This window comes from Macaca mulatta, chromosome 9 (genome assembly GCF_049350105.2).
Source record: "Macaca mulatta isolate MMU2019108-1 chromosome 9, T2T-MMU8v2.0, whole genome shotgun sequence".
Lineage (NCBI taxonomy): Eukaryota > Metazoa > Chordata > Mammalia > Primates > Cercopithecidae > Macaca > Macaca mulatta.
Window position 1 is genome coordinate 1650810 of NC_133414.1, and position 15662 is coordinate 1666471.

General features: G+C 46.1%; 1 protein-coding gene across 3 annotated transcripts in view; it reads left to right on the forward strand.

Moving 5' to 3' along the window:
- Positions 1 to 15662, forward strand: part of GTPBP4 (GTP binding protein 4) — a 31045-nt gene that overhangs the window by 1946 nt on the left and 13437 nt on the right. For 2 of the 3 annotated variants that reach the window (XM_028825914.2, XM_028825915.2), the window contains exons 2-8: positions 1401 to 1571; positions 4807 to 4910; positions 4990 to 5126; positions 6429 to 6529; positions 8166 to 8258; positions 9846 to 10037; positions 10117 to 10182. In XM_028825914.2, coding sequence (XP_028681747.2) covers positions 1401 to 1571; positions 4807 to 4910; positions 4990 to 5126; positions 6429 to 6529; positions 8166 to 8258; positions 9846 to 10037; positions 10117 to 10182 — 864 coding nt within the window. The remainder of the gene's footprint in view (positions 1 to 1400; positions 1572 to 4806; positions 4911 to 4989; positions 5127 to 6428; positions 6530 to 8165; positions 8259 to 9845; positions 10038 to 10116; positions 10183 to 15662) is intronic. The other variant, XM_077945650.1, reaches the window with a different exon arrangement.

A 15662-nucleotide genomic window follows, 5' to 3' on the forward strand; every position in this document is an offset into this window, starting at 1 on the left:
TGCATTAGATAAAATACCTGCCTCTTTGGAAGTCGTTGTCAAGAGGGGTAAGTCGAGGCCGGCGCGGTGGCTCATGCCTGTAATCCCAGCACTTTGGGAGGCTGAGGCGGGCAGAGCACAAGGTCAGGAGATCGAGACCATCTTGGCTAACACGTTGAAACCCCGTCTCTACTAAAAATACAAAAAAATTAGCTGAGCGTGGTGGCAGGCACCTGTAGTCCCAGCTGCTGGGGAGGCTGAGGCAGGAAAGTGGCGTGAATCCAGGAGGCGGAGCTTGCAGTGAGCGGAGATTGTGCTGCCACTGCACTTCGGCCTGGGCGACAGAGCAAGACTCTGTCTCAAACAAAACAAAACAAAACAAAATAAAAAAGGGTAAGTGGCATCATGAATGACCATACTAGAAATGAAACATTGTTATCATGGAGGACCCACATGGATTGGGAGAGAAGAGTGCGGTTAGCTGTGGTAAGTTGGAGAGTCAGGGGCAATCTTATGAAGTAGGTAACCTTTGAACTGGTCCCCCTTCAGGATGTGTGAACGCCATTAGGTGCAGAAAAATGTAGGGAAGATCTTCTGTAGGCCCAGAGGGAAGACCGTGTGTGCCCCTCATAGTACATGGAAGACTGTTGTGACCACCTGTTTACTTGTCTCACTTGTAGACCCAGAGGGGAGACGGTGCGTGCCCCTCATAGTATAATACTTGGCAGACTGTGTTGTGCCTACGTGTTTACTTCTGTCACTGGACCCTGAATTCCGTGAAGGAAGGGACAGTATCTTGTTCATTATCTTCAGCACCCAAGTATCCTTAACAACCTTTGTTTGAAATAATATTGAGTTAATCAAATTGTTGAATTAATCAAAGTGTTCAAGAAAAAAGATCCAAGTAATTTTGTGTGACTAGATACACTGGATTGAGGAATCCTGGGAATTGGATCCTTATTAAAGAGAAGTGCTGACTCTTTGCACTGGGCAACTCATGCAAAAATCCTTCATCTCCTCAAGTAGTTCCCTTCCATGCTCTTAGGAAATTATGAAGTGGATTTTAGTTTTACCTGTTATTTTATCTACTTTCAAAGTCAAAGATATGCATAAAGAAATGGGAGGATTGTTTCTTTTTCTCAACTATTTTTTCTAATTTATGATTTGAGTTCTCTGATTACTTAAGTTTCAAAGGTTCTTAGGTGTTTGGAAATTAAGATAGCATCAAGAAAGTGTGGCGTAAAATTTATCTTAGCAGCCGTGTGTTTGAAGATGAACAAGGTTGTACATAAAATGTTTAGAGTAAATTTTTGTAATTTAAAATATGTAGTACTGTAATTAGTGTTTTAAGAAGGTTTCAAATAAGTGGATCAAAAGTAGACACTTTTGATGTAATTATGTTTTATTTTCTTTAATTGCAGGACTTTATTGACCTGACATTGTCGAAGACTCAACGAAAGACTCCAACTGTTATTCATAAACATTACCAAATTCATCGCATTAGACATTTTTACATGAGAAAAGTCAAATTTACTCAACAGAATTACCATGATAGACTTTCACAAATTCTAACAGATTTCCCTAAATTGGATGTAAGTGACTTGGGGGACTTCTGTGGTTATGTAAATATGAGCCTTCAGAGAATCAGTGTTTAACCAGTTTGGTGTACTCATTTGACAGAAAAGGAAACAAAGTAAATTACTTAGATTACTCAATAAGTTAGTGGCAAATAACTAATTTGTTGAATTAATAAAAGTGGGAACAGAATATGGGTTTTTTGATTCCCTAGTATTCTTTCCTCCAACTAAACCCCATCTAAGGAGGCCCGAAGCTCTCTTCTCAGGCTTTCTGTGTAACCCCTGGGCTTACAGGTGCCAACCCAAGTGGTAATGATAGCTGTGGGTTATGAATGCAGAAGCTGACAGCTCACTGGTTGTTTGGGCTTCATCTCCTGCACCCTCTTTCCAAGGGTTTTATTCCTCTGGGCTCAGCTTGGGTGAGTGGTGTAAACTCCACCACTGTTTGTGATCTTGTTGCTTCATCAGCTGATGACAGTTCAGCACTGACTGTTTTCTTCTTTGGCAAGAAGAGATCACGTGGGAGCTGTGACTTTTGAATGAAGCCAGAAACCTTGAGCTCCTTTCACTGCTGCACATTGCAGTTTGCCTGTTTTGCCTGTTCTATTTCTTTTTTTTTTTGAGGCTGAGTCTCTATCGCCCAGGCTGGAGTACAGTGGCGTGATCTCAGCCTGCTGCAGCCTCTGCCTCCTGAATTCAAGCAATTCTTGTGCCTCAGTCTCCTGCGTAGCTGGGATTACAGGCGCATACCACCACGCCTTGCTAATTTTTGTATTTTTAGTAGAGACGGGGTTTCACCATGTTGGCCAGGGTGGTCTTGAACTCCTGACCTCAAGTGATCTACCTGCTTCAGCCTCCCAAAGTGCTGGGATTATAGGCGTGAGCCACCACGCCCGGCCTGCCTGTTTCTTTAGCTGTAGAAAAGTAAGAGCAGTGTCTGCTTGGCAGGCACTGCTGACAAAGCCTCATGACACCACGCATGGGGTAATGTGGTTGCAAGGTTATTTGAGGTTGTGAAGGGTGCGGGGATCAGCAGTATAGTCTCAAAGCCTAAATCCGCCATTGCCCCACAATAGTTGCTGAAGGCAGATGTAAGCAGAGGGAAACATTTGGCTTCTGTGACAGTACTTCATATTTAAACAAGTAATAATGGCTTTTTTTTTTAAGCCGGGGTCTTGTTCTGTTGCCCAGGCTGAAGTGCAGTGGCACGACCTTGGCTCACTGCAACCTCCACCTCCCGGGTTCTAGCGATTCTCCTGCCTCAGCCTCCCATGTAGCTGGGATTACAGGTGCCTGCTACTATGCCTGGCTAATTTTTGTATTTTTAGTTGAGACAGGGTTTCACCATGTTGGCCAGGCTGGTCTCAAACTCCCGACCTCAGGTGATCCGCCTGCCTTGGCCTCCCAAAGGCGTGAGCCACCACACCCAGCCAATAATGGCTTATTTTTAAAATACAGAAGTACTTAAAATAAAATGCAAAAATTCTTGCTAGAGGACAGACACTTAGGTTGCATCTGTCTAGGATTTGACACAGTTGCTCAGTAGATGTTTGTTGAATGAGTGAATGGTTTCTTGGGAAAGGTCAGGTACTAGAGAGTACCTGGGGGTGAAGAAAGTGATTAAGAATATGTTTCGATTTTTTTTTTTTTTTGAGACGGAGTCTTGCCCTGTTGCCCAGGCTGGAGTACAATGGCATGATCTCAGCTCACTGCAACCTCCACCTCCCAGGTTTGAGCAATTCTACCGCCTCAGCCTCCCTAGTAGCTGGGATTACAGGCATGTGCCACTATGCCCGGCTAATTTTTGTGGGTTTTTTTTTAGTAGAAATGGGGTTTCTCCATGTTGGCCAGGCTGGTCTCGAATTCCTGACCTCAGGTGATCTGCCTGCCTCGGCCTCCCAAAGTTTTGGGATTACAGGCATGAGCCACACTGCGCCTGGCCAAGAATGAGATTATTCTTAACTGATTTGATATTAGGAAGCACTTGATTTTAGCAAACAACATATTTTGATCTACTTAGTATCAGATTTTTGTGGTTCTTTTTAAGAAGTTTTATCTTTTTCTTCCTCAGTGTTATAGCCATCAGAGGTAGGAGAGTTCAAATGTATTAACATTCTATTACTTCTTTCAAAGCCAGGACTGGTTATCTGAGAACAGCTTCAGAGTGGAGGGTTAGTGTAGGGTTAGACACTAAGTCGTCATTCACTGAGTGCTTATTGTCTGTCAGGTACTGTTCTGAGCACTAGGAATCCAGAAGTGGTAAAGGTTCATGATCTCATTCTGGTGGAGAAAAGACAGTAAACAGCGTGTCAGATGAATGCAGTGAAGCCATGGAAGGGAGTAGGGAGTATCTGTGTGGGGAGAGAGAGTCAGCCCTGTAGTCAGAGAAGCAGCAGGTGCAGGAGACCCAGGAGGTGGGGCGGGGTGGGGAGGTGAACACTGGGACATGGAATTGGAGGTGGTAGTCAAGGGTTGGGTTTATATGCACTGGCGAGATCTTGGAAGAGAGTGTAGGAAGAAGGGTGCTGTGGGGAGCATGAATGTTTCGGGTAGAGCTGTGAGCACGAGCCAGCACGGGACTTAGAGGGGGCAGACTCTTTACCTGGAAGCTGTGAGGAGAATGCTGCAGGCAGGATGCGTGGCCAGCCCCCAGTGCTTCAAGAGGTCTGTGAGATTTTAAAAACTGAGAATTGGTCGTTGGGAGGTCCTTGGTGAGCTTGTAGGCTGTTTAGAAGGAGTGGGGGACACAGAATTCTGGTGAGAGTGGGTTCAAGAGAGGGAGGAGAGAAGAGGAGAGACGCAGGACCTCCTGGGAGCAAAGAGAAGGAACAGGAAGGATTTGGGGGCCACGGGAGTTTTTAATTTTTTTCCTAAAGATTGGGAAATAACGGCAAATTTTTAGGCTGATGGGAATAGTCCGGTGGAGGAAAGAATTTCTGGCGCTGAGTTCCTGAGCAGCAGGAAGGGCACATGCAGGGCCGGGGGCTGGCCATTGCTGGGTCCTACAGCTCCACCACTGCGCTGGGAGCGAGGTGGGTGCGAGCCGTGACCATTGGCGCCCGTATCCCTTCTGATGCTTGTTTTCTCAGAGGACTAAATAGACAGGGCCCCTGGCCAGGAGAGGGAACTGAGGAGGAGACACTGTGGGCTTGAAGGGAGAGGGAAAGAAATTGTTCTTCAAGTGGTACTTCTAGGGATGAGAAACTGCCGGCCCAAAGTGACCATGGTGTGCTTTTTTTGTTTGTTACAGGATATTCATCCATTCTATGCTGATTTGATGAATATTCTCTACGACAAGGATCATTACAAGTTGGCTCTGGGGCAAATAAATATTGCCAAAAATTTAGTGGACAAGTAAGGTACTTTTTTACTGTAGTGTCTTTTAAGTTATCAAAAGTGGGGGAAAAAAACTAGTGCTTTTTATTTTTTACAGTGTTGCTAAAGATTACGTGCGACTGATGAAGTACGGCGACTCTCTCTACCGCTGCAAACAGCTGAAGCGCGCGGCCCTGGGACGGATGTGCACGGTGATCAAGAGGCAGAAGCAGAGTTTGGAGTATTTGGAGCAAGGTGCTTGTCACACATCTGCAGGAACCGCATTAGTGTCCTGCTGAGAGGATGCGTCCTTGTTGAGGACTTGAGATGTCTGTTTTTGTTGTATTTTGGAGATGACCGGGTCAGTTATTTTTCCTAGCTTTACCTATGAGAAACAGTAATAGGCTGGTTTTTATTGAAAAAGTGGTAGCACATATAATACTTACAAATCAACAGCACTGGTAAGAAAATTTATGTATTTCATATTTAATAGGTAAGGCATAGACAAAAAATCATGAGGAAGTACTGAAAAGTATAAAAAATAAGATGGCTCATAGTTTATTATTGACTTTTTTATTTTTAAAAATAATTTTTTTTTTTTTTTTTTTGAGACGGAGTCTTGTTCTGTCACCCAGGCTGGAGTGCAGTGGCCAGATCTCAGCTCACTGCAAGCTCCGCCTCCCGGGTTTACGCCATTCTCCTGCCTCAGCCTCCCGAGTAGCTGGGACTACAGGCGCCCGCCACCGCGCCCGGCTAGTTTTTTGTATTTTTAGTAGAGACGGGGTTTCACCGTGTTAGCCAGGATGGTCTCGATCTCCTGACCTCGTGATCCGCCCGCCTCGGCCTCCCAAAGTGCTGGGATTACAGGCTTGAGCCACCGCGCCTGGCCAAAAAAATACTTTTATTTAATAGGACTTTCTGAATTAACGTAGTAGGATTCTATTGAAACAATTACTTGCCTATTTATTTGTGTGTATTCTTACATGACAAATTATTTTGACTCATTTGGTTTTCATATCCCTCCTGCATCTTGCAAATCATTTTAAACAAAATCTATGAGACGTGGACGCTTTGCAGGTGCTTTCCTACAGATCTGTGTGGTCTTTGTGATGGCCCAAGGGATGCCACCCTGGAGCCATGTGTCTTACAGATGAGGTGGCAGAATGGCAGTAACCCATGTGTAGCCAGAACGGCATGGCATGCAGGCTTCAAAGTACACTGTTTCCCTAATGTCATCTTGCTAATGAGAATCATCTGGACACTTCCAGAGATGCTGTTGGCCCCACTTTTCACCTAATGAGTTAAAACATGGGCTTAGAAGGGCTGAGGAATATGATTCTTACTAGAGCCAAACTTGGGAAATAACTACTGAATATACTATATATATACAGTTACTCTCTGCAACTATTTTCTCCATCACTTTTGCGTTACAAAAGTTGGAGTAAGATTAATATCACCACAGGCCTGGACTGTAACTAAGTTGAAAAGAAAATTGAAAGCAAATCTTACACTTTGAGTTGCTTAATTTTTTAATTTGAACTTTTCATATTTTCACAGTGCGTCAGCATTTATCCCGTTTGCCAACCATTGATCCAAATACCAGGACTCTGCTTTTGTGTGGGTACCCAAATGTTGGGAAGTCCAGTTTCATCAATAAGGTTGGTCTGTTTTTTATCGTAAAGCAAATAATCTGACGATTTTAGGTCAGCGTTACTGTATTCTGACTGCGTGGGATTCAGGATGGCCTTGGTAATAATTTTGGCCTCTGAGTTGGTCCTTGAGTAAACACTGCCTTGGTCTGCAGGAGGCCCCAGTGCCTGAGCACACCTGAGTTCCTCTTGGAGAGGATTGACTTTGTCTGTATCTACATTTATATTACTATTACAGAAGCCATTACTTTTTGTTCTTGTGTGTGTCCTGTGATTTCTAAGGAATTTGAGACATGTAAGTGCATTTTTGTTGACAACTGGAGAGGTTTTCTTGGGTGGTGTTGGCCTGTCCTGGAATGGCTATGCCAGGGGGGCTCTGGTGGCAGGTGACACTCGCCCAGCTGAGGTCCTCCCGTCTGCGGCTGCTTCTGGGTGATCTGTTACCTTGGTTGCTGTGTCAGCTTTCACATGAAATCATACATGGTCCAGTAGAGGGACAGTGCCGAGTCGCTCTTTCCCTGGGTGAGCTCACTGACTAGGATTTGAGCGTAACATTTAAGAGACTCGGTCATTTGGTTCTTCAGGAAAATTTGGCTGAGTTTGAGGGACCCAGGAAGAGGCAAAGCAACATTTGAAATGTGAATTTACAACCAGCAGCAGCTCATGTGCCCAGAAAATTTATGACTTACTCGGTGCCAAGATCACTTTATTTTTAATTTTAAAAATTATTTCTTTTTGTTGAAACTTTTTCTTCTGCTTTTTGAGACAGGGTCTTGCTCTGTCGCCCAGGCTGAAGTGCAGTGGTGCAGACTTGGCTCGCTGCAGCCTCAACCTCCTGGGCCCAAACAATCCTCTCACCTCAGCCACCCAAGTAGCTGGGACCACAGGTGCACGCCATCACACCTGTTTAGTTTTTTTATTTTTTGTGGAGACGGAGTCTCACTGTGTTCCCCAGGCTGATCTCAAACTCCCACGCTCAAGCCACCCTCCTGCCTCAGCCTCCTGAAGTGCTGGGATTACAGGCATGAACGACTCCACCCTCCTTAAGATCACTTTTGCTTTAAAATCGATTTGTAAGTTTTGTTTTGTCTATAGGTTGCTGTGACGTGGTGACCAGCAAAGCTCTGCAGGGTCCTTGCTGATGTTTCAAATGCTTGTCAGCTGTGAACCTGCCACAGTGAGCCAGTGCTCTGGGGCCGATTTGGTGGCTGCTGGACCAGGTGGCCTCTTAAATTGCAGTTTAATTCAGCAAAATGAAAATTTCAACTCCTCAGTCACATGAGCCACATATTGAAGGCTGGTTAGCAGTGCGTGACTGGTGGCCCCGTTTGGACAGTGCAGACGGAACATTCCTGTCATCATAAAGAGCTCTGAGGGCGTTGCAGGCGGTGGGGCAGGACGTGGGAGGGTGAGGGGAGCTGGTGGCCGTCCTCCAGATGCCGGCCCTCACGCTGTCCTCGTGCCCCAGTCCTTGGCCTGGTGGTGTGAAGGAAGAGGGACCAGGCTCCTGTTTTGATGCCGTTTTATTGTGTGAGGTTTCTTCTATGGTTTTTTCCTACCCAAAATTAGTCTTGTTAAAACACACAGATGCCCTGTGGACACAGAGGAAATGAGGTGATTCTGAAAGTTCTCACTGTTGTTTCAGGTGACGAGAGCAGACGTGGATGTCCAGCCCTACGCGTTCACTACCAAGTCTCTGTTTGTTGGGCACATGGATTATAAGTATCTACGTTGGCAGGTAAGAGTCTTGTCTTTATTTTTATGTATTTATTTATTTTGAGATGGAGTATCACTCTTGTTACCCAGGCTGGAGTGCAGTGGCATGATCTTGGCCCACTGCCACCTTTGCCTCCGAGGTTCAAGTGATTCTCCTGCCTCAGCCTCTCGAGTAGCAGGGATTGATTACAGGTGCGCACCACCATGACGGGCTAATTTTTGTGTTTTTTTTAGTACAGAGGGGGTTTCACCATGTTGGCCAGGCCGGTCTTGAACTCCTGACTTAAGGTGATCTGCCCACCTTGGCCTTCCAAAGTGCTAGGATTACAGGTGTGAGTCACGCGCACTTGGTGAGAGTCTTGTCTTTAAACAGAAAAAATATATTGGTTTATCTAGGGTAATCAAGAACTTGAAATTTCATCATCATAAGAAAAACTCGTCTGAGCTCTGGGGATGCATAAGAACAGGTCACATGTCTCTGATATAATTCAGGGGAGGCAGCCAGCTGCTAGTGTGGATTTCTGCATTTTGTTAACATAAAATGAAATTCTCTTTGTGTCATTTCTAACTCTGTTATCAGAAATGGCATATATACAGTTTAAAAGCATGAAGCAGGCCGGGCACGGTGGTTCACGCCTGTAATCCCAACACTTTGGGAGGCCAAGGCAGGTGGATAACCTGAGGTCAGAATTTCAAGATCGGCCTGGCCAACATGGCGAAACCCTGTCTCTTCTAAAAATACAAAAATTAGCTGGGCGTGGTGGTGGGCACCTGTAATCCCAGCTACTTGGAAGGCTGAGGCAGGAGAATCACTTGAACCTGGAAGGCAGAGGTTGCAGTGAGCCGAGATTGTGCCATTGCACTCCAGCCTGGGCGACAAGAGTGAAACTGTCTCAAAAATAAATAAATAAATAAATAAAAAGCATGAAGCAATGTTTTCACACTATAATTTTATAAATTGTGAAGAAAGTAATTCCTAAGACATGGGAGGGTTCTCAGTTATCCCAGTTTTTGTGTTTTGTGATGTCACTGGTAAAAAGAGGAGTCATTTCTCTCAGTGTCATGGCTAGCATTTCATTGAGCTCTACAGGGTTCCTCCTCCCTGTTTTGATGTTTAAATAAATAATATGTACTTTTTTCTCACTGCTTTATTTTATGGTGTTTAGGAGACCTACTTTTTTTTTTTTTTTTTGTGACGGAGTCTCACTCTTTCGCCCAGGCTGGAGTGCAGTGGCACTATCTCAGCTCACTGCAAGCTCCGCCTCCCGGGTTTACGCCATTCTCCTGCCTCAGCCTCCCGAGTAGCTGGGACTACAGGCGCCCGCCACCACGCCCAGCTAAGTTTTTTGTATTTTTAGTAGAGACGGGGTTTCACCGTGTTAGTCAGGATGGTCTCGATCTCCTGACCTCATGATCCACCCGCCTTGGCCTCCCAAAGTGCTGGGATTACAGGCATGAGCCACTACATCTGGCCCTACTTTTTTTTTTAACACGATTCTCCTATAAGATTATTAGGTCTGGTTGCGCATGTGTGAGTGACTTCTGGGATGTGCTGGACAAGAAGCTTGTGGGTGAGTGTGCTTTCAGTGACAAGGTCTGGCTGTGTTAGGTTGTAGACACTCCTGGGATCCTGGACCACCCTCTGGAGGATAGGAACACCATCGAGATGCAGGCCATCACTGCCCTGGCCCACCTCCGTGCTGCGGTCCTGTACGTGATGGATTTGTCTGAGCAGTGTGGGCATGGGCTGAGGGAGCAGCTGGAGCTCTTCCAGAACATCAGACCTCTCTTCATCAACAAGGTGTGTGTGGTCACTCATGTTTTGCTTCATATCCTGCAGTATGAGAATAATGATTTCATTATTTTTCTTCCTTGCCTAGCCTCTCATAGTTGTAGCCAACAAATGTGATGTGAAGAGAATAGCTGAACTTTCTGAAGATGATCAGGTAAATCACGTTAATATTTTGAATATTTCTTACTTACCAATTCTGAATTCTCATCTCAGACAACCAAAGTTGAGATGAAGGAATTTTAGCTATACTAGTCCACAATTGTATTTTATAGTTGAGATAATATCCTCAGTGGTTTAGTGAGATGACATAATAAAAACGTAGTTATTGGCAAACTAAAACTAAAACATAGGTTTCTGGATTCCTACTTTGTTCTTGAGTGTGTAGAACTATCTGTATTTGATGGGCTGAACTTTTGGAAAATGTGATTACTTAGGAGAGAACTGTTGGAGAAGGGTACTCACAGGTGTTAATTCATAAAACAGGTTCTGTGATTAAATGAGTTTGGAAACGAATGATTGAGTGAAGGAGAAGGAGGATCTTGGAATTTGGGGCTTTCTGGATCTATGAGTGAGACGTGCCTGCTAGCTTTCTCCAAGAGGCAGGCAGTATTGGTGGACATAATTTTTCAAACTAATTGAATCCTACAACCCTTTTTTTTTTTTTTTTTTGAGACGGAGTCTGGCTCTGTTGCCCAGGCTGAAGTGCAGTGGCGTGATCTTGGCTCACTGCAAGCTCTGCCTCCCGGGTTCTCCTGCCTCAGCCTCCTGAGTAGCTGGGACTACAGGTGCCCGCCACCACGCCTGGCTAATTTTTTGTATTTTTAGTAGAGATGGGGTTTCACCGTGTTAGCCAGGATGGTCTTGATCTCCGGACCTCGTGATCCACCTGCCTTGGCCTCCCAAAGTGCTGGGATTACAGGCGTGAGCCACTGCGCCTGGTCCTACAACCCTTTTTAATAGGCGTCCTTCATGATAAATGCTTTTAGAAGCATGCATTGGTAGAGTGGCTTTCAAATTGTGGTCCTGGACCAGCCATGTCAGCATCACCTTCTTAATTTCTTCCTTAATTTCCTCATTGACCCATTGGTCATTCTGGGACATGTTTATAATTCCCATGGGTTTCTTTTTTTACAGCTTTGAAAGTTTCTCTGGGTATTGATTTCTAGTTTTATTCCATTGTGGTCTGAAAAGATACTTGACAGCCGGGCACGGTGGCTCAAGCCTGTAATCCCAGCACTTTGGGAAGCTGAGACGGGCGGATCACAAGGTCAGGAGATCGAGACCATCCTGGCTAACACGGTGAAACCCCGTCTCTACTAAAAAATACAAAAAACTAGCCGGGCGAGGTGGCGGGCGCCTGTGGTCCCAGCTACTCCGGAGGCTGAGGCAGGAGAATGGCGTAAACCCAGGAGGCGGAGCTTGCAGTGAGCTGAGATCCGGCCACTGCACTCCAGCCTGGACGACAGAGCCAGACTCAGTCTTAAAAAAAAAAAAAAAAAAAAAGATACTTGACATGATTTTAATTTTTAAAAATTGATGAGATTTGTTTTTTGGCCTAACATATGGTCTATCCTGGAGAATGTTCCATGGACTGAGGAGAAGAATGTGTATCATGCAGCGGTTGGATGACATGTTCAGTAGATGTTTGGTCTACAGTGCACTTTTTTTTGTTCTTTGAGACGGAGTCTTCCTATGTCGCCCAGGCTGGAGTGCAGTGGCGCGATCTCGGCTCAAGGCAGCCTCTGCCTCCCAGGTTCAAGTGATTCTCCTGCCTCAGCCTCCCAAGTAGCTGGGATTATAGGCATGTGCCACCACACCCAGCTAATTTCTTGTATTTTTAGTACAGACAGGATTTCACCATGTTGGCCAGACTGGTCTCAAACTTCTGACCTTAAGTGATCCGCCCGCCTTGGCCTCCCAAAGTGTTGGGATTGCAGGTGTGAGCCACGGCGCGTGGCCTACAGTGCACTTTAAATCCAATATTTGTTGATTCTTTTTTGCCTAGGATCTGTCTAATGTTGAGAGCCTGATGTTGATGTCCCCAAGTATTATTGGCCCCTTTATTATTATATAATGATCTTCTTGTCTCTTTTTACTGTTTTTGATAGGAGTGTTGCTTTTGGTTTCCATCTGTATAGAATATCTTTTTGTATCTCCTCGTTTTCAGTCTATGTGTGTCTTTACAGGTTAAGTGAATTTCTTGGATACTTTTTCATGTTTTTGTGATAGTGATTATCGTCTTCACTTCCAGATGTAGGACTTTCTTAAGTATTTCTTGTAAGGCTGGTCTTCTAGTGATGAATTCTCTCAGTTTTTGCTTTTCTCGGAAAGAATTTATTTCTCCCTTATTTCTGAAGGATAGCTTTGCTGGATGTAGTATAGTTGGCTGGCAGTCTTCTTTTTTTTTTTCCAACACACTGAATATATATCACCCCATTTTCTCCTGGCGTGCAAAGTTTCTGCAAGGAAATCCGCTGTTAGTCTAATGGGGATTTTCTTATATGTGACTTGAAGCTTTTCTCTAGCTGTTTTTAGAATTTCCTTTGTATTTGACATTTGACAGTTTGACTATAATGTGGCTTGGGGAAAACCTTTCTGGGCTGACTCTATTTGGGAATCTTTGAACTTCCTGGTTTTAGATATCCGTACCTCTCCCCAGTCTTGGAAAGTTTTCAGCTATCTCATTACATAGGTTATTAAGCCTTTTCCCTTCTCCTTCTTGAACTCCCATAATACCAGCGTGTATTCTCTTAATGTTTTCCTGTAAATCTTGTAGGCTTCTTTCATTCTTTTTCATTCTTACTGCTTTTTTTTTCTCTGACTAGGTAGTTTCAAATGACAGAGATTTTTCTTCTGCTTCATCCAGTTTGCTGTTAAAACTGTCTATTGTATTCTCTCATCTATTGAATTCTTCAGCTATAGGATTTCTCTTTGGCTCTTTTTTATAATTTCTGTCTCAATTTAATTTCTTGTTCATATCATGAAATTGTTTCCCTGATTTTGTTTTTTTTTTTTTGTTTTTTTTTTGAGACGGAGTCTCACTGTGTCTCCCAGGCTGGAGTGCAGTGGCGTGATCTCGGCTCACTGCAAGCTCCGCCTCCCAGGTTCACGCCATTCTCCCGCCTCAGCCTCCCAAGTAGCTGGGACTACAGGCGCCCGCCACCACGCCCGGCTAGTTTTTTGTATTTTTAGTAGAGACGGGGTTTCACCATGTTAGCCAGGATAGTCTCGATCTCCTGACCTTGTGATCCACCCGCCTTGGCCTCCCAAAGTGCTGGGATTACAGGCTTGAGCCACCGCGCCCGGCCTTCCTGATTTTGTTGAATTGTCTATCTGTATTTTCTTGTTTCTCATTGAGTTTCCTTCAAAAAAAATTATTTTGAATTCTCTTTCTGGCAACTCATGGTTTCCTTTTCATTAGAGTCTGTTCCTAGAGAGTTAATATTCCTTTCATGATTTCTTATTTCCTTGCTTTTTCATGTTTCTTGTGTCCCTTCATTGATGTCTCTGTATCTGGTAGAACAATGGCCTCTTTTATACTTTCTTCTAGATTGGCTTTCGTGGAGAAAGACTTTCACCTCACTTGGGTTTTAAGGTGCCATTTGGGAAGGGAACCATGACTTTCTGGATAGGAGCAGTGATATTGTTTCTGTACAGCTTCCTCACCTCCATGAAATGTTGGCAATAACTGGGTGGCTTAGTGGCCTCAGCTCTGGAAGTTTGTGCCAGCAGTGGTGTACGTTTTTAATGTCCTTGGTGTCAAGGGCTTTTGGGGTCCTGCTATTCTTGTTTTTCCCACAATAGGGGACTTATCTGAAGGGATCTTTCTGGGTGTCAGGTCTGAGATGGTCTACAAGCAGCTGCTATGGTGCTGGGTTCCAGCTACAGGTACTCAGAGTAGCTGTGGGACTGGGGTCCTAGCCTTAGGGTCTTGTGTGCCTATCATGGTATCTGGCCTTGGGGTGCAGGTTTACTCTCTGTGGTGGATCTGTGATCCTGAAGCACTCCTAGCAGCTTAGGCCCACAGGGCCAGGTTGTAGCTGTGACTCCACCCATGGGGTCAGGGCACCGTCCTGGCCTGACTCCAAGGAAGAAGTACTCTGGAGGTTTGAGCCTGGGAAGCAGGGTAGAGCTGCACTTCAGAAACCTGAGCCAGTAGGGAGGGCTTAGTGTCAGCTTGAGGGGATAAGGCACTGTGTAGTGGTAACCCTGGGATGGTGGGGCCCGGCAGTATCCCAGACCCTGTGATGCTGAGCGAGGTGGTAGCAAGGACCCCAGAATGGACCAGTCCAGCTGTCATTTGGGCTCTGGAGGACAGGGAGGAGGACAGCAGTGACTCTGTTTCCTGGAAAGAGTGGTGACTCTGCAGCTCCAGGGAGCAGGTGCTGGAGCTGTTTGCCTGGTGGGGCAGGTGCCTCAGCTCAGCCCCTGCCCTGTTTCCCTGGGACGTGGAGTACAATGTCAGCTCCTCCCCATGGTGCATGGCTGATCAGCTTGGGCCTGAGGGTTGTGACTCTTCTGGGTGGCCCAGGCACTGTTTCCTTGGGATACAAGGTATCTCTTCAGTGTAGGTGCTGGGATATGTGACCATTCTGGGCATTTCCCAGGAGGCAGCGCACTGCTTCAGCTCAGGCAGCAGGGAGACAAGGGTGCCCGGAGAGGCCACAGTGCTATTTACCAGGAGGCAGGGTACCGTTCGGTGCTGGGGCAAGGGTCAGGAGAGGGGCTCCACCTCCACCAAGCCCTGCTGGGAAGGGGCTCCGCCTCCACCAAGCCCTGCTGGGAAGGGTGTAGCAGCTGCTCGCAGCTGGCTTGGGGATGTTGGGCCACCAGGTTTGGGTAGTTTGGAGGCAGTTTAGCCTCAGGGATGAAGGGGAGCTGTGACCACTTTCCCCTGAGCAAGACGTACTGCAGCTGTAGTTCCAGTCCCAAGATGACGGAGTATAGCCACCCCATGGGCCCAACAGACGGGGCCCAGTGTCAGCTCCTTCTGTGTGGGAGCTCAGCTGCGAGGACGCCAGGGGACTCTAGTGGTGAGGGCTGTGGGTGTCCAGAGTGGTGGTGGGAGCTGCTGCCATCCTCTTGCTTACCCCTCGCTGTAGGGAGAACCTCCTCCTGGGACCCATTGCATCCCAGCTGTGGGGGGATTGCTGGCAGCCCAGCGTTTTTTTTGTTTGTTTGGTTGGTTTGTTTGTTTTAAGATGGAGTCTCACTCTGTCGCCCAGGCTGGAGTGCAGTGGCTCGATCTCGGCTCACTGCAAGCTCTGCCTCTGGGGTTCACGCCATTCTCCTGCCTCAACCTCCCGAGTAGCTGGGACTACAGGCGCCCACCACCACGCCTGGCTAATTTTTTATATTTTTAGTAGAGACGGGATTTCACCATGTTAGCCAGGACGGTGTCTATCTCCTGACCTCATGATCCGCCTGCCTTGGCCTCCCAAAGGCTGGGATTACAGGCTTGAGCCACCGTGCCTGGCCCCCAGTGTTTTCTTTGGGCTGTATTTCATCGTTTTTCTACTCACCAGGGTGTGCCTGTCACTCCTGTGATGCCCTCTGGAGCTCCCCCTCAGTTATTAACACGTAGTTGTTCGTTACTCTGATTGCCTTTGTTGTAGGGGACAGTTGTGAAGGGCT